This window comes from Aythya fuligula, chromosome 4 (assembly GCF_009819795.1).
Source record: "Aythya fuligula isolate bAytFul2 chromosome 4, bAytFul2.pri, whole genome shotgun sequence".
Taxonomy (NCBI): domain Eukaryota; kingdom Metazoa; phylum Chordata; class Aves; order Anseriformes; family Anatidae; genus Aythya; species Aythya fuligula.
Genome location: NC_045562.1, coordinates 2,996,036 through 3,020,709, shown reverse-complemented (window position 1 = coordinate 3,020,709; position 24,674 = coordinate 2,996,036). Strand labels below are relative to the sequence as shown.

Below are 24,674 nucleotides of genomic sequence, written 5' to 3'. Positions count from 1 at the left end.
TGTGGCAGTTCTACACACATTTTTTTGTAAGTGTTTGAAATTCCTTTCTCAGTGTCTCTAAATCAAGGGAGACATGGGATCCAATTGTCAAGATTTCTGCATTAGATAGGTCAGTGTGCCAGTCGCCACTTCATAGGAGAAGGTGTGGTCAGGAGGAATATCTCCTAACCAGTCCAGAAACGAATACATCTGGCACTAATACTGTACTCAGAATCTAGAGAAGAAGTTGTTTCTGATTCTTGAAAAAGCATGGCTTGCTTTATTGCCCTTGTGGTCAGGCAAAGGAAGAAGAGTCTAGCTGTGTATGGAAAGGGCTCATGAATCATCCTGATCTCCTGCCATGAGTGAGGGAATGGGTGGGTGGACAGGGTCTTTTAGCAATAGGTGAGCTGACTTTTTGGAGTAGTTCATGGGGAACTGAGATTCATTAAAAACAAACAATCAAACAAACAACAACAACAAAAACCTTGGGATCTTGGCAACAGAAAGTATTTGTAGTGTGAAAGTATTTGAAAACTTCGTTTTCCAGTCTTGATTGTTATTTTGGCAGCATTTCTGAAGCTCAGTGGAATCAGTTGGATCCATTCTGTTTACTTCAGTAGGCTGTGAATTGCTCCTGGAACAAAAGATGTCAGGAAACAGTTTAGTTTGCTTCACAGCATGTGTAAATCTCTCATCACTGAGGTCTTATAAACTCGGAGTCTTTGTTGGTTTTTAGACAGCTCCAGTGAATCCACTGAAAACAAAGTGACTGTGTTGCTTTTGAGTCTCAGAAGATGTTTATGAACTGCATCAGAGTGCTTAAAAATCAAACCCTTTTATTACGCTTTTTCAATGGTAACATGTTTTTTTTTAAGATGTTGTATGGGAGTGATTGTGCTGGCAAGTGTTAAGTTAGTTTTTGCTCTCATTTAGAATAATTTAACTTTTAAACACTGTCAATGGATTTCAGTAGATTTTCACAGCCATATAATTGATGTGTCCTATTTTGTGTTTTATGAAAGTGATTTCACATTATTTATCAGACATGATTATATTGAAATGAAGCAAAATGATAAAGGCAGAAAGAATGGAAAAAAAGGACATTTTCTAACTCCATGTGTCATTTTCTGTCACCGTCAGGTTACTGGTTGTAAGAATTTTCAGACTGCTTGCATTAGTTTGGTTTTGCTTGTGATTTTCATTGCATCACACTGATGTTGGTTTTTCAAGAAATTCAGCAAACCAAAATAATGTTAGCAGCCTATACTCACATAATTTTATGCATTAAACAATTTGATTTGAAAACATACATATTTTTTTCTGTTGTAACCATCTTCCCTATTTATTTTATTTCTCTCTCCCCTTCATTCTTTTTCATACGCTTTCATAGCACCATGCCCAGGTAGGTATTACATAGCATGAAAACGTCGTCTCTATATCCTTTCATGGCACTTGTCTCTCTTCATCCATTTTGGAGGCCTGCTGTGGGGCTGGAATGTTGACCTTAAGAACCAAACAAAACACATTGTTGGAGGTTGGTTGTAGTCTTAAATGAGAATGGTATGCAGAGGTAAATAAAGGTACCACAGTACTGTCTGTCTAGGAAGGTCACAGTGTGACGTAGCCACTGTCCCAGAGAAACTTCTCTGAAGCTACATGAGATTGATCGCAACTGGTAGCTGTCCTCCTGTCATCGTGCTGCTGGGAAAGTCAGCTGTTCTCATTTTTATGTGGAGAAACAGGGGTAGAATAAAAAAATCAATAGAATTGACTACATGAGGTGGATTCTCCTGAATATGGAGAAAAAGAACTGATTCAGGCCACGTTGGATCAGCAGTATTTTTGTGTTCCTTCCACCTCTCTGGCTCATGACTGCTGAGAGGAAGGCTTTCAGTCTGAATAGTGAAATATTTTCAAGGCCAATTTATACAGTTTTCAATGATATCAGCTCTTTTCCCAAGTTTGTGAAACACCTTATGCTTCCCACAGTGACAGATACACTCACCTGGGCTAGAGATTGCTAGATCTCTGACTCGGCTGGAAAGTGGATGCATACAATGTGGTCCTCTAGTCAACCAGATTAGAAACTTGGCTAGATTTTGCTGCTTTTCTGGGCTTTGTGCAGCATTTAGGACAGGTGATGTTGCATGCCTGTGCGTTACCTAACACAGGCAAGACACTCTTCTGTTGGGAGCTTTGCAGGGCTGCTGGGTTCCGTGGTTCAAAGAGGAGAGTGTTATTGATCACAAGCTCCGGGGCTGAGATTTATCAGCCGGATTTGGAAAGAATCTGCACTTAGACAGTAGTGTCACTGGTTACTCAGGGTCATATTTTAATAATAAAAAATAATAAACAGTTGGTTCTGTCCAACAGCACTACAGTTCCATAACTGGGCTGTTATTTCAGTCAGCGCCTCTGTTCCTAAATCTCAGAAGCACAGGCTTGAACTGCTGGTTAGCTCTCCATGTAGCTGGTACAGTGCACAGAAGAGGGGCAGCAGCATCTGAACTAGTTCTGAAATAAAGTGTAGTAAAAAATTAAAGTAATTTGGTACAGACCTTAGTCGTGCTTGTGCACACCTTGTCTATTGAAGAAGTCCATCCTGTGAGTGCATTGGGTGTGTACTGGAGCGCACACAGATGTGCCACGTACTGGATACGTTCTGGCCGTGGTGGTGATAGTAATGTCAGGTACCTGCAGGAGAATACGGACAACATCACCATACAGTAAAACAGTCAAATCTAGGACATACTTCTGGTCATTTAGTCCCTGTCCAGGACATGACATTAGCTGAATGGCAGAACCTACAACCTGGATGGTGAACTTCTTGCAAGCATTGCATGGCACAGCAAAGCAGTTCTGAAAGTGTTGAGTATTAAAATCAATAAAGTGTAATGATGGCAAATGGGGTCTGCTACTGGAGCTCGCTTTCCACCCAAAGAACAAATGTTCACCAAAGTACTGTTGTTATGAGTAAACTACATGTACTCTGCCTACTTAGTTCACCCTAAAATGTTTAACCAGAGTACCCTTCTGTCAAGAGTTCCTGTCATAATTTTTTTCTGAAATCATTATATGAAAACAGGGTGAACTACTTGAAATCAAAATAAGTTTTGTTGTTTGTTTTAATGGAATCAGAGTTTTATTCCAGAAGTGAGCGATCCCAATAATATAAATATCAGCCTTACATGTCTGGGTGAAAGACATTTCATGACATGTGAGATTACTTGGTTGTGTTTTTTTTCTTTTCTCAAGACTTTTCTAACATTGATACTTGTGTAATACTTACCTTTGCTTTCAGTTTTGTGCAATCCATCTGTTATGCTAAATAGGCATAACAATGGCATTGATCATTCTTCATTGTAATATATTTCTATTAATAAGGTTATAATTTGCTTTTAAAAATGGATCAAAAATTATTAAGTGAATTTAGCTATTGTTTAAAAAGGCTGATTGGTCTGAATCAGATACTAAAATCTGATTTCCATCAAGATCTGCATTTAAAGTACTTGAATCTCATGTCCGCAACATAATCGTGATATTTTTATTGCCAACTACTGAAAAATTAATTATCCTTAAAAAATCTGCATGTCTAGATAAATGGCCTACTGTTCTGATCCCGCGTGTTAGTCATTATGAGTACTACTCATGGGTGCGTAAGCCATGAGAATAAAACTGCTTCCTTCAGTTACATGTGCTGCCTTCCTCAGGGTACAGAACAACATCACAGAGAGCACGTACAACATCTGAAGGTGGCTCATCTGTTTTTAAAGGTCACTATTGTAGTACTGCTGCTAGTAAATACATATAAAGGACAAAACTCGTGAGATTTGGTAGCAGGAACCCCATTTACCTCAATATGTCCTTCTGTGGTGTCTTGTCTTTTTGGCTTTTTGCTCCTGGATGCTGCAGTTAAATTCTGAGCCTGTGCTTGGAAGCAGCTTATTTATTGCCTTGCATCCCTCATTGCTACAGCAACCAATGCTCTGTAGAGCTGCGTGTACTCACAGAGAAAACAGTGCTGACATTCGGACTGCTGCTCGAGAGATGCTGTTGGCATACAGAGGAAGAACCTTGTGTCGCACGGGAGCTTGTGGCTGGCCACAATTCACCTTGCTGTGTGTATCTTCCAGGGGACAGGATCAAGCCTTATGCATTTACAGTTTTAATGGGAGAGAGTAGGCAAGAGTCATTTCAGCTTTTCTTCGGGTGTTAGCATTCTGGTTTCTGTAGTAATTTGTTTGCATTATGAAGCAGGTGAGAAAACTCCTCCAAAGAGCCTTACTGAAAAGGAATTCATGCTCCTTGCAATAAGGAAATGATCATGCCAGAAAGCCATTTGTGAATATAAACTGTCACCTAGACTAATCTCCAGGTTCTGTGTTTGGGGCAAACAAAAGTCAGCCAAAAGACTTCATGGCCCTTGGTCAGAAAGGTGGCATACCGGATTTGTAAAGCTGTTTTCCCCCCCATGACTATTACATACTCCCCCTGGAAGCTGCATGATATTGCTAATAGCACGCTTTTTTTCATTCTCCCACTCGTTCTCTCATCACACCTTTCCAACATCATCTGTACTGCTGATCCATTGCTATGGCATCCTACCAACCTACCAGCCTGCGGTCCTTCAGTTCAGACAGGTCTCACACGCTGAGCCATGCCTCCTACCTGAGGGACAGTGCCATGATCGATGACACGGTTGTAATCCCCAGCCAGCAGGTAAGCAGTCTCTTTACTTCACTCACCAGTTGGACAAATACGGAAACATAAAAAGATTGCTGTTTGGATTGTAGTAATGATGCCGTGTAGTGCATGCTGCTTGTCTAGTGTAATACAAATCTCTGTAATTTCAGTTGATATTTAATGGCATATTGTACTATATGCAATATGAAACTATTCCAAGATAAATGGCTATGCTGAGTGAATGTAGTACAGGATCTATCTTTATAACGTTCTCCATTTTAACTTATTTTTGAATGATACTAATAGCCATTGGGTCAAATATTCAGGCGATCTAACGAACTGGAGGGCATTGTCCTGAAAGATAATATTGTGAGGCATGCCTGTAAGTTAAAAAAATAATGATTAGGAAATGCCGCTTTGATAAATCACATCATTCATTTCAGTATGAGCACTAACAGATATGATTGCTTTGGGCAAGTGTAAAATGTTACAGTAAGTAATGTCTCTAATATGCTTATGCTATTATCATTCACTTGCTTTCTTTCTGAAGAGTGTAAACACTTTAGGCAGTACTATGCAAAATGCATCTTCTTGTTTGGTTGATTAATTGGTTTTATTGTAGTATAAAGCAGGGCTTTTTTTGCTTACAAAGGTAACAACGTTGGCCAAAGAAGCTGAGAAGAATTCATATCGCTTAAGCTGGGGTCCTGAAAACTTGGACAATGTGGCTCTATCTTCCAGCCCTATTCACTCAGGGTGAGTGTATCAATTAGCATTATCTCTTTTATTTTATTAAAAAAAAAAAAAAAAAAAAAAAAAGAGGGAGAAAGAGAATACCAGCAGTAGCAGCAGCTTCAACTAATTCTTAACTAGGAGATGTATTATAAATTCATTTTCTCCTAGAGCTGTCAATAAATTACTACAGTCAGTTACATTCTGATAATCGATTAAATCTAAGTCAGTGAACTGATGCCAGTTAGCTTTCAGTGAGGTTCAAGAGAGAGAAGATAATAAGATGCATACACACTTGCATCTGTATAAATTTTATGGAAAAAAGTCATTTTTAAAGTTAGTAATAATTGAAGCCAAGGGCCTCATGAGTTAATTAACCCTCAGAGGGCAAGTTAATTCCTGTGCTAGTGGATTGTGCAAGCACCAACTCTAGTGTTTGTCAGAATTACTGATAAAGAAAAAATACAAGGATTTTAAATTACATGAAGCCTGTAATAGACAAGCAACCCAAACATGAGGTGCTTTACACACATTTGGCCATAATGTTCATATATTCTCACACTTGACTTTCTGTAAGTGTTTACATTCAGGCAAAGTTATTGGAATGGAGTAAGACCGGACGAAATGCAGGCCCAGCCAAATTCTTACTAATAAAGCTTATCATGGTTGGCCTCAAAATCTGTGCATGCAATTGAGCGCTCTTGCTTACTGCGTTTGAAGTAATTTTATACTTTACACTCAGTTCTACACTTGTGTCCTGCCATCAGGTTTGACGAGGCACGTGCGGATGAATTAGTAATCAACGTCATACAAAAGCATTTCATTTCTGTGGAGCTATCTTGTTTGCAGAATGGCTGCACATTGCTAAATGAAAGATTTGTTTGCAGAAATCTTACAGTCTGTGTCTTTCAAAAATAACACCGGTGTCCCATGTGGAATGACAGGCAGTCCTGGTCAGAAGGAGGAGCAGTATGGTCATAGCTGCCATTGCGATTTGACTCATTTGTGGCTTATATGAGAAGTTATGTGGTAGCAGGATTTTTAGCTGTGGACAGTATTGTTTGAATTTGCTTTTCTTGAGCTCAAAAACTAACAAATGAAATGAACATGCTTGACTTGTACAGGATATATATGTTAATATCTGTGTCAAGACAGAAGCTTTAAAATTGTTTTGTTGGTTTATTCTAACCCTAAATAGTTTACAGACTTTTTCCAAAGGATGTATGACTTTTCACTTACACAGAGGTAGGTCTTTCTGGTTATTGCAGAGTATGAACTAAATACTTTTAGAAGAGCAGCATTTATTTCTAATTCAAAAAAATTATATTAGTGGTTTAGATTTTTTTTGGTTGACCAGGATGCTATTGGTAGGATAAAAATAGTTGATTTATTTAAGAAAAGCAACTCTCAGTAGAGCCTTGTATTAAATAGTGACATTTAGCACAACACAAATTATGTGCTTTTTATATATTCTAACTAACCTGCTGCTAAATATTGTTATAAAGAAATCTATAATAACAATTAGCCTTTGGAAAAGACTGTACACTTCATTTTTATCTTGCTTAGATTTGGCTGAATTATAAACTGTTGGGGTGCATCTTGTTTACATCTCTTTTTTAGGAAAATATATTGCCTAAATCTATTTTTATCTTCTTATCTTCTTTTTATCTGCCATAAAAGAAGACTCCTAGTGCTTGAGAAGAAATGCTATATAAACATTGTTAGTAGCTTTAAGCAAAAACCTTGTTTTTGCTGAAGACATTGGAAATGTATTGAATTTTTCATGAAGTAATACATCAGCAAAGTATTGGACAGCAATTTATTTGGCACAGATGATCTTCATTTTGTATTCTGTGCAGTCTGAGAAAAAATCGACACTCTTCTCTCCCTGCACTACTTCAGTGGCAAACACCACGTTGTAGAGTTCTTATTGGTCTCCTATTGTAGGGAAGTGTTTCTGCGGATCATGGTGTGGCATTCCCAGTCAAAAGGCTAAATGTATGGAGAACTGTTCTCTGGGTGCGGTATCTCACAGGAACATACTTCAACCTTTCCATAACTAACCAAAACTTCTCCTAGGTGTGACATTTCAGAAAAGGAAAATGTTTCAACCATTCATTTAAAATTTAAATGTAGCTGTTGTTTCAATAGGTTAATAATTTCATCAGTATGGCATAAAAGACAAAATCTTTGGTCAGAGACTTTGGCAGCCATTTCAAAACCAAATAAATAATTGTCTCATTAAATGTAACACTCTTGGTGCCCACAATCTCAGCATAAACAGCTCCTGGTCATTTTTACACAATTACCTATTTTTGATTAGTTCCATATGCAATACAAATTCCTACATTTAAACTTCCTTTCAGCAAATCAGATTTGCTTCTGCTAATAAAATTAACCCATCTTACGTATTCAGCAAAAGTCAGGATCTGTCGATATACCAGGAAGTTTGGATGCTAAATATCCACTAAGGTAGAGTTTTATCACTGCTATTATTAGGGGATATTATGTATGATTTCCTACTGAAGCGTTAGGAGAGACAGAACTAACGCCTACATCGATGTAAGTATGTTTCACAGCTTTAGTCTCATATCCTATTGTGGAAGAACACAGTATTTTCATTAAGTTGGAAGGCAAAACAAGCACTGAACTGAATGATTTCTTTCCACTTGCAGCATTTAGGGCTTGCTTGCCAGTATGATATTCCTATGTCTGTATCACACGTGGTGGTTAAGTGTGAATGGTAAAGATAAGGCTGACTGTAAGATTTTAAAGGATAAATTATGTGCAAAATTATGCCATTCTCATACCTGGGTTCTGGCGATATGGTGAACACACTCTCTCAATTTAGTTCCATAGATTATATTCTAAGTATTTTCCTGAGAAATATCTAAGGGTATGGTAGATAAGAAGAAAGGCAGATTTGTCATACTGGCAGAAACATGGCACTGAGAGCAAGGAGCTTTGAGTTGATGCTCAGATATTAGCTTGCTTTTGTGTCCAGAGCAAGAAACATAGCAGCTCTACTGTTTCTCCAGCTAATTTGCTGTAAAACTCCTATTTAATGAAAAATACTGTTTGCATTTATTTAATTTGATGAAGAAGAGATTAACATATCTGACTAATAGATGTTCCAAGTTCATCAGTATTTGCATCTGACAAACAGTTGGGCTGTTAGTGAATTTTCCTTTCTGGAAGTTTTTGCTTCCATCAAGGAAAAAGGGAGAAGGACAAGGGAGTTGGCAGCTGAACTGTGACAAATAATGTGAATTATCATTCTTAGCTGTCTGTCTGCAAAAAAGGAGACTGGATCCTTGCTAACAAGGTAAACAAAATGTATTTCAAGTGTTGTATTTTGAATCCATAATATTGTTTTCCCCAATGTGACGTTCATTTCCTAGAAATAGTTATGGAAACAGGACCTGGCAGCTACCAGCTGATAGTCATTTCTAAAATCTGAAAGTCTAAATGATTTCAAATTGTGTTCTAGCCTTATTTGGGAAGCCATAATAAGGTAAAATTGCAGTTTGGGTTCATTAATAGTAAATCTCTGTTCATGTCAATGGAAGAAAAAGGCAATGAAAATACAGATAACAAGCAACACCAGAAAACTAACTGGCCATGACACATTACTGAGAGCCTAAACAGCTCAAACTGAAAGTTTAAAATCTGTCATTCTGCAGTACAGAACAAAAGGAGGACAAGAAACATGTTGAAATGGAAGAAAGTGGAGGACTGAACACATTGATAGGAAATTGGAAGAAAATAATGATTTCTTGAGTTATCAGAAATAGTCTGGAATGACCTTTGATACATTCTTTTGATCCATCATTGTCCACATTTATGTGTGGATAACTACACTAAGCAACCTGTGGTTTGTTTCTGAAAGGTTTAGAATCAAGTTGTACATTTTATGTATCTGACTTCCAGTTTGAGAATGTATGTAGAGAAAGCTATCACTTTAGCTTTACTGCTGTAGTAGTGGTAACAATGTGTAACCAAAGATAAGTGTAGGCTTATTTTCCATACCCACTTCTACCTTCCTGCATGTAATGAATACCTATATATATGTATACGTTCATATGTTTAATTTAGAGATCTATTTTATTTTTCAGTATTTCATTTAACTCATTCTTTTTTTTCCCATTTCTTTTCTTTCTTGATGTTAAATCATCTATTCTATTGCAGATGCTCTTCTCCATGTCTTGATCATGACAACAGCAGGTGAACTTCTGCATAATTTCTTTCTTTAATATATTGCACTTCTCACCCCATATTTATCCTCCTCTCTTACCTCACTTCAGGATGCTTTAGTGTTTTGATAGTGCACACTGGCCAAGAGAAAAAAAAAATCTACTCTGACTGACTAGCAATAACAGTTAGCATGGACCTATTTCTCTTCCTTACAGGTCCACTGCAAACAATCTTAACAAACCTCCTATACATTCCTAGCTTGTTTTAACCCTTGATTTACTTAACATTATTTTTTCTCGATCAGTAACGTGGTTTAATGTTACTAAAAAGGAAGGAAAGAAAAACAAACAATAAAAAATGCAACACAAACCACTGTAAATAGGTCTAGTTTCAACTACCATTTTACAGGAGGCCTTTTCTCTCACCTGTCACTATAGACAGTGTTGCAGACTCACTCCCTAGACCATATTTTCGAAATAGTACTACCCTGTTGGAAATAGCAACAGCACTGTATTGAAAAAATGAAAGTTGACCTCATATATTTAATTTTTCGTACCAAGGACATGTTGTGTGTGACCTTGTTTCTACCACTGGCACGTTGCATCCTGCACAGAGCACCTGAAGTGGGACCTTCCCAAAGGAAAATGTCTTCACTTAGCACACTAGGTGTTTGTTGGCACGATACTTCTTCATTTCCTTTAACATAACCACAGAAAAGCGTAAAATTTCTAAAATACTCAGCTGTGCAAAATTATTAAGCGGCTAAGTAAAAACCCAAACTACAAAAGCATATTTGTAGGGGATGCTACTCAATCTCTGTGTAGCTGACTAATGCAGTGAAGAGAGTGCTGCCATCAGTTATTATTTCTAGTGGATTCTTGTGTAGGATCATGTTTTTTGTCCTCCTCGAATGTGTATTTTGCCCTGTTTATGTATGGCATAGTTGCAGCCTGATCAAAAGCACCCTGAGGTAGTTGAATGACTTGCTGTTGACTTCAGTGGGAGCTGGATCAAGGCCTTTCTTCTTCATTTCCGATGTTCTATCGGTTTCCTTCTCCAGCTGCACACTTTGCAATGGCTGAAGCACCCTGATTGTTTCTGCTTCTTCACACTGCGACTTACACTGAATGCTGCTATCTCCTTGTTTCCCAGTTGCTTTTATAAAATTAAGATAACACATAAATGTTCTCAAATGTGTCTACAATGGATGTGCTCCAGTTGCAGCTTTTTGATCATTCCTTGCTATCTGATGACAGCATGTGTGCCTGCCTAGCTAGTTTAAAAGGGTAATCACATCTGAACTAACCACGGAAACGGTGTATTGATTTTGCCTATTCTGACCGGTGTGTTAAAAGAGCTATTGCCTGTTCTAGAAAGGCACTTCACGTTGCTAGGTTTGCATGGCTCTCCAAATGATTCTGCAGAATGAGAAGTGCGTTTGAGTGCCAACTGCTTGCGTTCACAGCTACCTGGAAGCGTGACTCTTCTGCAAAGCTATTTACATAACAGCAGTTCTTTACAGATCACACAGCAACTCTCTTCTTTCGCCCCCCAGTGCTGACACATCCTTTTTTTGTTTGTAAATCCTGCTATTACCTTTTAAATGAACGTAGATATAGGATAAGACTATGTTAATTCCATGTGAATAAAAACAGCAAAGGGAATAACACAGGATCACATTTGAAATCCAAAAATTTATTGGAAATAACTTTTTTTCTCCGTGGAAGGTGGATGAATTCAATGCATAGTTTGTGTTTTGTTCAAGTGGAGCCATGAGAAAACCCACTGGTGTTTGCTCTGCTCTCTGTAGAAGGCAGGGAATCAGCCTGAAAGATGTAGGGAACTTTTTTGTGTCCTTAACCAGAAGGATGCTGTAGCTGATGGTGATTGATATAATAACCCTTCATATGGTGAGCTTATAATTGCTCTAAAATTAAAGAGAATGAAATGGCCTCCATGATTTATGGGTAGGTATGGCTAAATTAGAGAATAGATGATGCTTTGTCTAACTGCTGACCATGTGTTTAACAGAAGCATGTTTAGAGTCACCTGCAGTCTGTGATTTATTTCTGGAAAAGAATTGCTTTTGTTGTTGTTTTTTAAATCCTGATATTTTCCCATAAACTAATCCGTTTAATTGATTTTGCTATAAAAACCCCTTGTAATTTCACTGCTGCCTTGCTAAGTCTCAGGAAAGCTCAGTATCAGTCCAGTTTGCAAGACTATAAACATCAGTGTCATGTGTTTGTGTCGTGCAGCATTTCTAACTCAACCTTTAAAACTGTCAGAAAAGGAAACTTACTCAAAGGCTGCCCTGGCTCCTAGTACTGACAAAGCTTGTCTCATTGTTGCCCTTGTCACCCCACCATACAAGTTTTGTCTTTGACACCTTAACCTTTAATTTCCTTTGATTTTGAATCATCACTTAAGTTAAAATTTAATTTCTTGCAGTGGGTTGCCAAAATAATCCAAAGTTAGTGCTAAAGAGGGATGCTTCCCCAGTCTGTAGCTATTAGATGATATATATTTTAGGGCTATTCACATACAAGCAGTACGTATCAAATAATTAATCTGAATTTTAAATTTCCTTTATATTAGTCAAACAATTTTTTCACTTTCCTAAGGGCATGTTTCAGAAAGCAAGTTTTATAATATCCCTTAGTTTTGTATGAATTATTTACATAGTGATATACACAGTCCTTCAGAAAATCAAAGATTTTCTAGTCCTGGAAGAGTAATGTCACCGTCTTGTAGCTCTGTTTTATAGCAAAAAAAGCAATAAAGGAGGCTGCTGTGTTTCAGAAAATACTTTGTTATAAATTATTTTATTGACTCTTCCATATAAATACCCAAACCAATATGAATTGTGCTGATTTGAAGAAATGGATAAAAATAATTAGATTAAATAAGTGGATGAGAAAACAAATGTGGCAAAAGATTGGGAAATAATTAGGATGGTATGGTGAAAATTAACGTATTTCCACACTCCATATCAGCTCTAGAAATCCTGCATCTATGTACTGTCCTTACAGACTCTCATGCTACAGCTCAGAGCTGGGAACTTTTTCCCCTTTGGTTTCTTTCTTTTTGTTAATGCTAGCCCTTCCTAGTTCTCCAGAATTAGTTCTCCTTAACTTTCTCAGTAGTGTGTAGCTTCTTTTTGAGAACCAGCTCCTCCATATTTAGTATGATAACTGGCACTATTCTTTCTCTGCTACCCTCGTACTAGGCTGTGTTTGCCTGAATTTACTATCTAGCATTTCACACTTAGCCAGAAGTCAGAACCCTTCAGAAATCTCTCATTTCACCTGGGAGGCTGTTTCAGGGAGAGGGAACAGGTTTATTTTTTGGTGTATACTGTAATGAACACTCCTTGTTTTCCAGATTTTATCTTGTTACTTAGTTAATAAATTAGATCTTTATGATAGAAACAGCTGTTTCTACAGTGAATGGTGATGTCCTATTGTTGTGTCCACCTTTCAGTGATACTTATCTTTGCCTGTTGGACTCTTTGGAGCACTGGTTGGTGTCAGTGATAGCTGACTGACAGACCTTGCCCTGACGTGGTTTGGCTGCCAGACACCTTCAGTAAACTTAAAATGAAAGAAAGTTACAACTTTAATTAACGCCCGAACACACACTGCTATCATAATTAAGAGGTAAACTCTTAAGTTTAGAGAGAGAAATGCCATGTTAAAATTTTAGTTGGTCTGTACTAGACTCTGCAAACTGCAGGTGTGGGGACACAGTGTTGCTGTGTGTCAGGTGAGATACAGGTTCTTACAGGTGGTCAAAATCAAAGGTTACTCCTGATTCTGCTTTTACGGTGGCTATACACAACAGGGGTGATTATCTGAACTGTGTAATGTGTGCTTTCTGAGAAGGCACCCTGTTCATCTTTAAATTAGTCTGAAAGGAATTACCGTACAGAGAAAAAGCACCATATTAAAAGCAACAGCACCCATTGTTGTGATCAGAGGAAAGATTTTTTGATTTGACCCTTACCTTTTGTGTGTAGGTATTCGTCTAGCAGTTGACGGTGTTCTTGGCACTGCCGAGAAAAAAGGGGAGATACGCTAAGGCGGATATAAGACAGACAGATGAACTAGCACTAGTATTTTCAGTGATGGGCAGGAAAAGAAGATGATCCTGTTGAAGTACGCAATCTTGAGTATTACGTCAACAATGAAAAATAAATGAATCATAAACATTGTATTCGTGACAGCTTACACAACGAACAATGTGATTGCTAATTTTATTCAGTAAGTGCACTCATCAGCTTGTGGTAATTATGGGGGTAGTAGTTCTGTTGCTCACAGTGTTTGCACCAAAATGTGAAACTCTTCTTCGAGAACTTGCTGTTACTAACTGCCTCTAAAGCACGCATCATAACAGAGGCTTGGGCCAATTCTCTGAAACATAATTCAGAAACACTTTGATAACACTACTTCATACCGTTAAAGGAGCATTATTGAAACAATTGAGCATTTAGTATCTCTTAAAGCTCTTCTTTCCTCTGTGCTTTAAAATGTATAGTATGTATTTTGTGAAGGAAGCTCCCATTTTTTCTAAACTCATCCCTGGAGAATCAAAGCTGTAAAATGTTTTCATTTTCTTTCTTTTCCCCCCTGTTAAAACCACAGAAACACCAACCTCTAAGGAATGAGATAATGGTTGTACTACCCAGACTTTTACACTAAACAAAACCTAGAGGTATATGAATGGCAGTAGAGTAGGAGACTGCATGTGTGAGAAAGACTGGCATCCCTGGTGCATGGTGTGCTTCTGACTGGCGCTTGTGGCTCCCTCATCCATTTCTCTGACTTGCACGGTGTGTTGAGTGTTGTGTTTTACAGCATGTGGAGTTACTTGTAGCTGTGTGGGTACTGAACGGATGCAATGTTTGTTGCACAGAACGGTCAAGGGGACAGTGGAAAAATACCTGTATTTGTAACTCACGTTATAAGGGCTTTTCTCTATTGCAGGTCCTTCAGTAGCATTTCTGCGACTCCCCCTGTGATGATTCTATTTTAGTGGCTAGAAGTAGGCCTGATACCGTTCTGTCTCATCTGCACTTATTTTCACTTCCAGCAACCTGACATTCCCATCCCACATCAGGCATGATCCTAAGTCATAAACCAATAAAAAAAAATTGAAATAGTTCTGTACCTTTCCCAAGAATATCCCTAATCTTTGGAGCAAATCTTTCCAAAGCTACCTGTTGGCTATATAGGGAACTATAAAAAGTTCAGCCTATAAGAAATTCTGTGAAATGTTTTTCTCCCTTTTAAAGAAAAAGATATAAATAAGATATACACAAAATAATTTACCTTGTGCTAGGAGAGTTCCCTGTAGCTGGCTTTCTGCATCTGTAAGTTTTCCACTGGGACATTGCACTGCTGTGCAAAATAACACAGAAAGACAAAAATCCATAAGTAAACCTCCTATATAATGACTAGCTATTGTCAGCTCACCCAAATCCAAAATTTGTCTTCAAACTATGATGACATGTTGAGTTATCAGCTTGTCTCGTAAAGAAATAAAACCAAAAAAAAAAAGTCTTTCTTTAATGACATGAAAGATTTCTTTAATAAATCAAGGATTTCTATTGGTTCTACTCACCCACCACTATTTTCTCCTAATCCATTTGTAATTTCCTAACCAATTTTTTTTCATAATCTGTTGCAAAGGGTAAGGAAAAAAGTGAAGTCTCTAACCTTAGTGTGAAACAGTCACTTTTTTGTAGTTTTTTTTTTTCTTCCTGCATTAAAATAATTCTTTTAACAGTCTTATTATAAAGGGAAAAGTTCTTTGAGAGATTAATATTAAAGCTGGAGATTTTTGACATAAATTGGTGATAGCTTCAGTGATTCAGTAAGAGCTGTGTCCACATGCTCAAGAATGAAATCTGTTTTTTTAATGAGCTTTTTTTTTTTTTAAAAAAGTTTATCAAATAACTAGAAAATTACATAGATAACCTAAAAAACAAAAACAAAAAAACACCCCTTCAATCAGAATTGGCTTTATATCATTGAGCTGCAAATCATTTTAAGATATATTAGTTTTGTAAAATATTTGAAGAGTGCCAACTTAACGTTACAGATGCTCACAGGTACAGAGTAGAGGTATTTGCAGTTAACTTTGTCCAATATGTATATGGTGTGCACACAAACACACGTCTATGAGTGACTGCTGGTATTCCTACCAACAGCAGCACTGTAAAGTAAAACTAGTTCTGTGACGAACTCTTAGATGGCAGCTGTCAGTTTAATTAATAAATGATCGACTTGCTAGTGTTAGGTCAGAGGTTGGACTCGGTAATCTTGGAGGTCTCTTCCAACCTAGTAGATCCTGTGATTCTGTAATGCTTCACATGGGAGAAAGGCTTTTTCTAATCATACGTCATGAGAAAGAGCTGTATGTCTATTTGTAGTTTGTTACATCCGTGAAACATAACCAAAGGAACGTCAGTCTGCTTCTCCATCTAATATTTTCCCCCTGATTTTCCAGCTTCCTAGTTAGTTTCATGGTGGATGCTCGTGGGGGTGCCATGCGAGGTTGCAGACATAATGGACTACGAATTATTATTCCTCCACGGAAATGCACTGCTCCAACACGTGTGACCTGCCGGCTGGTGAAACGCCACCGACTGGCCACCATGCCTCCCATGGTGGAAGGTGAAGGTCTGGCCAGCCGCCTGATTGAAGTCGGACCGTCCGGTGCTCAGTTCCTTGGGTAAGGGGTGCCATGGGGCCTAAAGGAAAGCATTCGGTATGTTCCCATCTGTTTGCAAGTTGCACTGAAATGGTTCCTTTCTGGAGATTTGAACAGAAAAAGATGCTTGTAACAAAGTAACAGACTGGCTGTGTGAAATCCAAATCATTTGTTAGTTAGCAATTCATAAAGCTTTTATGCCTTTTCCTTTGAAAACTGATATTTTTAACCACTAGCACTAAGGTTCATGTGCTTCCTTGGATGTCATTATTACTCAGTGTTGTGATATTATAGTGAGAAAATCCCTTTGCAGCCAGAAAAGGCCATTCATACTATATTTAAATAGTCTGCATATAAGGTGTGAATAGCACAGCACTGATCTAAAGCCCAAAGGTAAAGCCTGCTACATAGTCAACACAAGTTATAGCTGCTTATTTGAGACGCTTGTGTTGTGTTATCAGTAATTCGGACTAAGGAGAGCACAGTGCTTTTGATTTTTCTGGGTTATTGCTGAGTTAATTGATGATATATGCAATAGGACAACCCGAGAATTTTGGGCCATTTGTTTTGTCCTATGCTGCAAAACCCTTAGAAAGATCAGATTTGTGTCTGCTGCTGACCTTGTTTTAGCAGTTTTCAGCTGAGAGCAGCAGTTATCCCCTTTTTTAAAATTATTTTTACCAACTGTTCTCCCTGTCAACTGTGGCATCCAAAAGTTGATGACTGAAGGAACCTCTTCTATGACTGTAAATACCTTCACTCAGAAATTGAAAAAAGTGACCCTGTAAACTGCAATAGTTTAATTTCAGAACAAATCAGTTGCTTGAAAATGCTACCATAGCAGGCAGTCATGGAGTCACTGTCATTGTTAGTGCTTTTTCTGAAGTATTGAGTTCAGGGAGTTGAAAAAAGTTGGTTAGTGGGTTTTAACTGCACACTGCTTTTATATATGGCTTGAATGGAGAACGTATCCAAGGCATGGTTTGGCTCCCTCACTGCTGCTCTAGGCTGTTAAGAAAACAAGAGCAGTTCTGAAGCACTGCCAAAGTGATGTGAAGAGCAAGCCAACCATTCCTTTTGTCAGATAGGATACCTCTTAATATCACAAATAACAGCAAGCCAGCTGGCTAATCAGATGCTTTGTATCACTTACTCATTTTGCTCCTTGGTCAGTTTTTAAGAGAGGTAGAAAGAAGTCAAAAGAAATGAAGAAGAATTTCAAAACAGAAATATTATGCTGTCACATTCAGTCTTCCCACACGGAATATGGCCTTGAGTATCTCTTCTACTTTCTTATCAATGGTTTTTCTATCTAATGAGCACATCTCATCTGAAAGACTAGGATATATCAGTGATGTTCTTTCTCAGAGCTCAGAGGAGGTATACCCTTCCTGTGAGCATTTTCCTAGGTGTTGTACTGGCAGTGAAATCAGAAAATGACTGTACTGATTGCAGAGATGCATTCTGAGTTACAAGTCCTGTTCCCATTGAGTTCACTGCCAAAATTCCCATCGTCTTCCTAGAGCAAGGAGAGATCCTACATTAATGAAACTCACTTTGTTGATTTTGATCACCAAATTGTCATCGCTAGGGTGGAACCTTATTCAGTGTACAGCCTAATTCCACTCTGTGGACCAGACAGTGGCACTGGCATTCTGGCAAAAAAATACATAAAGTTTATTTATGTTCTTTCTTTCACTGCTGCTTTGGATGTACTCAGTAAACTTCATCTGCCTACGGCTCCTCCCCCACTTAATGAGGGAGAAAGCTTGGTCAGCCGAATCCTTCAGCTGGGGCCTCCTGGGACCAAATTCCTTGGGTAGGAGAGACTTGAAACAAATTGATGGATGCTGACCTCCCCATTCTTCTCCTCCTTCTGCAATATGATTTTTTTGTGTCATTATGCCCATGATATTGTCCCTTTCTATGATTTGAAATTTTGTATACCTAACCTGTAGTGGACCATTTTTCAACTCTTGTGGTATGTGGTTTTGTTTTGGTGGTATGTCTGTATCTTTTTCTTAAAGTACTGTGGCCTTCGTTTTTGTTTTGGCATGAGATCTTCCTGGTTATGTGCTTGATGTCTGTAGCAAAGCAACCTGGATTGGGAGAAAAAAAAAGGAATCTACTGTAAAATTTAAGACTTTTTTTTTTGTATCAAGGACTAAATAATCAATTAGATACATGTTGGATACCACCAGTATAATAGAACATGTGACATTTACTATTTATATGGTAACCTGTGTGAGTATTCTAATTAGAGAAGTGTATGTACAAATATATATATATTTTCTGTCCTGTTCCCAAGAGTACGCATTTCTATGTGTATATAAATATAGATATATTGTATGTACACATGTGTGTATATTTATATGTATATATATACACACATACATTGATACATCTATTTGCATCCGCTTGTTAGACAAGGCAAATTCTTATCTCCTATACATAAATAGAAGCCCAGATGTTCTTCTCAGACCTCCCTTATTTCTCCTAGAGTGTAAAATCAGAATAAATTCATTGGAATATATAGAACTACCATGAAGTAAAATTGGCACAGGACACAATCGCCCGCTGATTGCAATGAAATTACTCTGATTTGCACTAGTATAAGTGAGATCAGAATTTGTTCTACCATTGATGTGCATTACAGTAGATTCTCTTTGAAATGAAGTTGCGCAGGTTAACCCAGACAGTAGTGACAATTAAATCGAGCATGAGTTTTGAAATGAATTTGAAAAACAATTCTCAAATTTCTACTTAAGCCCTATTATCTTACCAAATACCATTCACACTGTGGAAAGAGGTGAATGCACTTTTTAAATCTGTCTTTCAGCATTTATTGTGTCCCTGTAAAAATCGAATGTGTGTTAGTGATCTAGTAGTTTAGGATTATGCCAAAGTATTCCAGAGAATAGGTAGAATCCCAGGTCACTTTGTAGCAGACTGAGTAGAGTTGCTGTTAATCCTGTTTCTTCCTTTCTCCTGTGTGCATTTAATGCGCTGTGTTGCTGTGCCAGGCCTGTGATTGTGGAGATTCCCCATTTTGCTGCTCTGCGTGGGAAAGAGAGAGAGCTGGTGATCCTGCGCAGTGAGAATGGGGACAGCTGGAAGGAACATTTCTGTGAATACACTGAGGATGAACTGAATGAAATCTTGAATGGAATGGATGAAGGTATCAAGCGTGATATATTCCTTTCTTTGCTCCTGCAGTACTCCTATAACTGGGGCCAACAACATTTTACCATTTTTTTTCTGTTTAGCACATCATGTTTAGTCCACCTTGAGAACTTCTGACACTGCATTCTTCAGATACTTCTTCACTTCAGTCATACTGGAGTATATAATTTTCTTGGCACACAGGCCAGCAGAAGCACTGTGTACTTGTGCTTACTTCCCTTGCATGGTCTACCGAGTGGTGGGAATACAACAAAATCTACTGTCACGAAGTTGAGAATAGATGCTAACCTTTTTTTTTTCCCTGCTTCTTTTCACAGTATTAAACAAAAAGTTTCCATGATAAACATCATCTTTCCAAAACAAGGCAATTATCATACTAATCCTTTCCAAGCAGTTACATGTGTGGGAGGAAATGTCAGTCATGGATACTCATTTTCTGAGAGAACAGAATGGACTTGGGCTGTCTAGGATCTGCAGAATTTGTTGTAAATTATGTTGTCTTTTAGAAGAACAAAATAGCCAAGCTGCATACTTCAAAACGAACTCTGATACTTTTTTTGATTTGAGGTTTTGTTTCCTTGATGCTACTCCAAATCATAATGTGAAGTAGAAAGGGGCTTGGTCCAATCCCTTAGCTTGTTTGCCCACTGATTTTGGGCAAGTTTTTGACTTCAGTTTGATGTCTTAAGCTTCCTTCACTTAGTTGCTGAGTCTGTTTGTGTCTGTCTTTCTTGATTTCTTTGTTTTAGCCAAGCTTAAAGTGTTGAGATGTTTCGTGTTACCCAGTGATTTCTAGACAAAATGCGTCTGTAAGTTGTGGTTAAGCTGTGAAAAGCTGGAATGCATTTTGAAGTTCACAAAATTGCTTCTATGAAAATTTTGTTTGATGACTGTCTTCTCTTTTGCCTCAGTCCTTGACACACCAGAGGAACTTGAGAAGAAACGCATCTGCCGCATCATCACCCGAGATTTTCCTCAGTACTTTGCAGTGGTATCCCGGATCAAACAGGACAGCAACCTTATTGGACCCGAGGGAGGTGTGCTGAGCAGCACAGTGGTACCACAAGTGCAGGCAGTCTTCCCAGAAGGGGCTCTAACCAAACGAATTCGTGTTGGCCTGCAGGTACAATGAAACAGTTAGAAGGCATCTTTTTTTTTTTTTTTTTCCTTTTTTCTTTTTCCTTCAGAGTTATACAGTTTATTCAGATTCTTGCCTGTTAACTGTTTGTTCTTGGAAGAAGTGCCTCATTTTGATGATGATGATATTAGTGTAGATCGTAGAACAATTTCTTGAATAGTTTTTATGAAAGGCTTCAAAGCAATTCAAAATGCAGTGATAGCTAGGTCAAATGGACAGTTTGTCATCATGAAGTAAACCAGCCTAGCAGTCCACAACTGAGAGAGGTGTAAGTCCTCCTGTCTTCCCTCCTCCTACCTCCTGCTGAACCTGCCAAAAGCATCCAACACTTATCTTGGTCAGGCTACTGTGATTGTTGAAATCCTCTGTAAATAGCTGAATAGCTTACTAAAACAGCCCAGAGTTTGTTCTAAGGAGAAAAAACCAAAAACCTACAACACAAAACCACACATGCAAAAAAAAAACAAAACAAAAAACACAAAGGAATCATTAACTTTTGGTTAAGTGTAATAAATTAATGCTGATGAGCACCAGGAAAGACAATAGGAAGAGGAGGAGATCTCCCCTGCTCACTGGCAGTCAGTCTTTTCTCTGCAGATTTTCCTGAGAAATTGTACCACTTAATGGAAGAGCTTTAGTATTTCTAGCAATATATAGACCCAGTGCTTTACATACTCTGTTTACAAGTAACTATTCTGTTGCTGTCCTTTGCTTTGGAAAGGCTCAACCTATGCATACTGAACTTATAAAGAAGATTTTGGGCAACAAGGCTACCTTCAGTCCTATAGTCACGCTGGAACCCAGAAGAAGGAAGTTCCATAAACCCATCACGATGACGATTCCTGTCCCTAAAGCCTCCAGTGATGGGATCATGAATGGTTATGGAGGTGACACTCCAACTTTAAGGTTACTGTGCAGCATAACAGGTAGGATACAAATACTAAAGCTTTTTATGTGCATCTTGATATTGTCAGTCACCATGGGCTAAATAAATAGATTGAACTGATTACACATATGGAAAGTTTGGTGAAAAGTGAAACTGCTTTCCAATCAATCCATTTCTATCAGAAATATCATTTATAACTTGGGCTAACAAGAAACATGTTACAATAATTGTAGATTTTGGTGGTTGGGTGTTGGCATTTCACTTAGAGTTTCCATTTCTTGAGTACCAGCATAACCTCTGCCTAGCAGAGTAAGTGCAATATAGACATAAGGTTAAAATATGCTTCATAGAAAAAATATTGGGGTTAAACAATTTAAACTTACTGTAACTCCAAAGTGATTAAGGCCGTATTTGGTTTCAGGCAACAGGCAGTAATTAGCTGCATGCTTTCATTCTGCTTAAAATTTACCATCAAGTATCTTTGTCAATTTTCAAACTGATTTCAAATATCAACCCCATTTAAGATACATTATGCACTAAGATGTGGTAGTGAGTCATTACAGCGAGCAGGTGCTTTTACAATTTGATACAAAGGTATTAATTAACTGACATCTGGTCAACAAAGAAGTATTTGCATTTCCAAGAAAGTGAAACAAGATTATTTAAATAGAGAATAGTCTCTAATATTAAAGAGGAATTTGAATAAATGCCATGGATAAACAGTAAATCAGTAAAGATTCTCCCAGAAACTTTAAACATGAACTTGGTTACAAGAATGCTTCACCAACAGGAGAAAGGAGGTTATTTCCTGGAAACTAGTGCTCTTCAGTGTATACAACTTGTTCTAAGGTTTGTGTAAAGACTCTGCTATATGGTCATATGGATATCTAACGAATCAGCTGTATATGAGAGGGGGGACAGACATTCTTACTGGCTGGTTACCCATAGTTTTTCATTTAATACTTACATTTTATAAATAGCTGTAACTGCTGTTGGAATTTCTGTTTTCTGTAAGCTCATTCTGATTTTAAACTAACTGGAATTAACGTGACATTCCTCACCAAAAGGTGAGGCAGGGAAAGATACTGAAAAACATAGTCTAAGTCCCCATCATTCACCCTAGAACATCTGCAGGCTTGACAGACTTTCAGTAGCATAGGTCAAATAGGAAGCTGGCAACATCAGAGTTAAACAAGGCCAAAACATTTAATAGGCTGATAGGAATCCAGAAGTCTATCAATTGTACAGCAAGATACCAATGTGCAAATTTCAACTGCAGGATCTTCCCAGGAGCTGTCAGACACAGATTGCTCAATAGACTTTAATTGGAATGTGCAAAAGAAATTTCCTGGTTATGTAGATACTGGACTAGAGTCTTTCTGAACTATTTGAAAAGGAATTAGATTATAGAAATCACATATTGTAGTTGTTACTATTAGTAACAATATTATTGTCTCCCGAATAACAATACTGATTTCAGTGCACTGTACCTGGGCTAATTTTGCCATGCATACATGAAAACTACAGAAAAAAAACATCTTACCTCCCAAAATTCTAGCCTCTTTACCATTTATAAACCTGTGCTACGGCTGCTCATTGTTTGAAAATCATTTGTATGTGGATGATTTCTTTTATCAGGGGAAACTAACTATCTTACTAGCGGAATAACATGGACCAAAGGAGAAGGCATGTCTGAGATAATTGCTAGTTGCATAACAACAGTTCAGAAAAATGTAAAATATTACTTAGAAGCAAGAAGATTGGGAAATTGCCTGTTTGTAATTCTTTTAAAATTACTGTTATTTCAGGAGGAACCACCCCTGCCCAATGGGAAGACATCACTGGAACAACACCACTCACGTTTGTTAATGAATGTGTTTCCTTCACGACAAATGTGTCTGCCAGGTACCTATAAAACAAAACACAAGTTTTACAGTGTTACTTTCAAGTGCCTGTCCTTTTTTTCGCTGTATGAATTTGTTTTACAAGTGTTTCCTTTAAACTATTTCATTTAATGGTGGAAGGAACATAGGTGCTTTGTTTGTGCTGTGAATCTATTGGCCAAGTATTTTGGAAGCTCTGAGCCTCCTAGCCCAGACAGAGGATGTGTGAGAGCTGTAAAGCCCTTACCAACTGAATGAATCTTATGCTTTTGTCATTTCCATCTCAGCCATTACTCCTCTGCAGTTAGTGCCTGCCGTGTTCCCAGAAATTACTTAATGATGTATTCATTTTTCTGAAATAGTAATCTGAGGGACAGTTGAATTTTCAGGTAATTAGAAAAACCTGGTTTCGTTTTAATTACCCCTACTCCTCAGATGCAGAAATATGAAAATTTCCATGGAAATCCCTTATTTGGGTAGCTCATTATGCATCTTAAAAAGATGTTACTTTCAGAATATCCAACAAATGAGAAACCAAGCCGAAAGATCTGTAGGTGTACCAAATTGTGATGATGTAGAATCTCTTATAGCCATCTGTTCTTGTGATGAGATTGAACTGCTGTCTTTCTGGTAACTGACAAACAGAGTTTTGTTTAAAAAATATATGAGTTTCTGTTCTATTGATGATTTATATCACAGAAATGCACAAAAATCTCAATCTCTGTGACAGAGGATTAAGGCCAAGACCTGGAAAGTTTTAAATTTAGGGCTCATAGTCTCATAAACAATTATAAAAATCTTGGATAACTTTGGAAATGTGACTATGCCATGAATTTAAATGAATTTCCTTCAGTGCAAACATTAGGGGGAGAGTTATTACTTTATATAACTGTATAACTAAGAGTTATTACTATTAGATTAGGTTGTTTAATTAAACCTTTATTCAATGTTAAAATGAGTTCATCTCCAGCACTCCATTAGGAGAAATAAAATACTATTTTTCAATACTTTGCCAGTTTAGAGCTGACTTCCAGTGAAGTTGAATGCTTTGCTGATGTGCATTTCCTGTTTTTCAGTCCCTTTTTCTTTACTAACAATGACCACTAGAGGGAGACGTTCAAGTGTGTTTTAGCTTTCATCTGCTACCTGCAGTGCTCGTTTAAAGGGAGAAGTTACAGATTAATTTAAGAGCCAAGCGTGGAGACTGGATGCAAAGTCTGAGGGGTCAAAATCTCTAAAACTGTGAAGTCCCCAGCAGGACTGCACGTGAACTATAGCT

The 24,674-nt window shown here is 37.8% G+C and overlaps 1 protein-coding gene across 38 annotated transcripts in view; it reads left to right on the top strand.

The window, feature by feature from the left end:
* Positions 1 to 24,674, top strand: part of ANK2 (ankyrin 2) — a 338,359-nt gene that overhangs the window by 274,911 nt on the left and 38,774 nt on the right. For 10 of the 38 annotated variants that reach the window (XM_032186273.1, XM_032186279.1, XM_032186281.1 and 7 more), the window contains 11 exons: positions 1,373 to 1,384; positions 4,599 to 4,701; positions 5,318 to 5,421; positions 8,681 to 8,722; positions 9,586 to 9,621; positions 16,102 to 16,326; positions 18,026 to 18,124; positions 19,329 to 19,483; positions 20,400 to 20,611; positions 21,348 to 21,552; positions 23,321 to 23,417. In XM_032186273.1, the coding sequence (XP_032042164.1) occupies positions 1,373 to 1,384; positions 4,599 to 4,701; positions 5,318 to 5,421; positions 8,681 to 8,722; positions 9,586 to 9,621; positions 16,102 to 16,326; positions 18,026 to 18,124; positions 19,329 to 19,483; positions 20,400 to 20,611; positions 21,348 to 21,552; positions 23,321 to 23,417 (1,290 nt within the window). The remainder of the gene's footprint in view (positions 1 to 1,372; positions 1,385 to 4,598; positions 4,702 to 5,317; positions 5,422 to 8,680; positions 8,723 to 9,585; positions 9,622 to 16,101; positions 16,327 to 18,025; positions 18,125 to 19,328; positions 19,484 to 20,399; positions 20,612 to 21,347; positions 21,553 to 23,320; positions 23,418 to 24,674) is intronic. The other 28 variants (XM_032186305.1, XM_032186302.1, XM_032186285.1 and 25 more) reach the window with 16 other exon arrangements.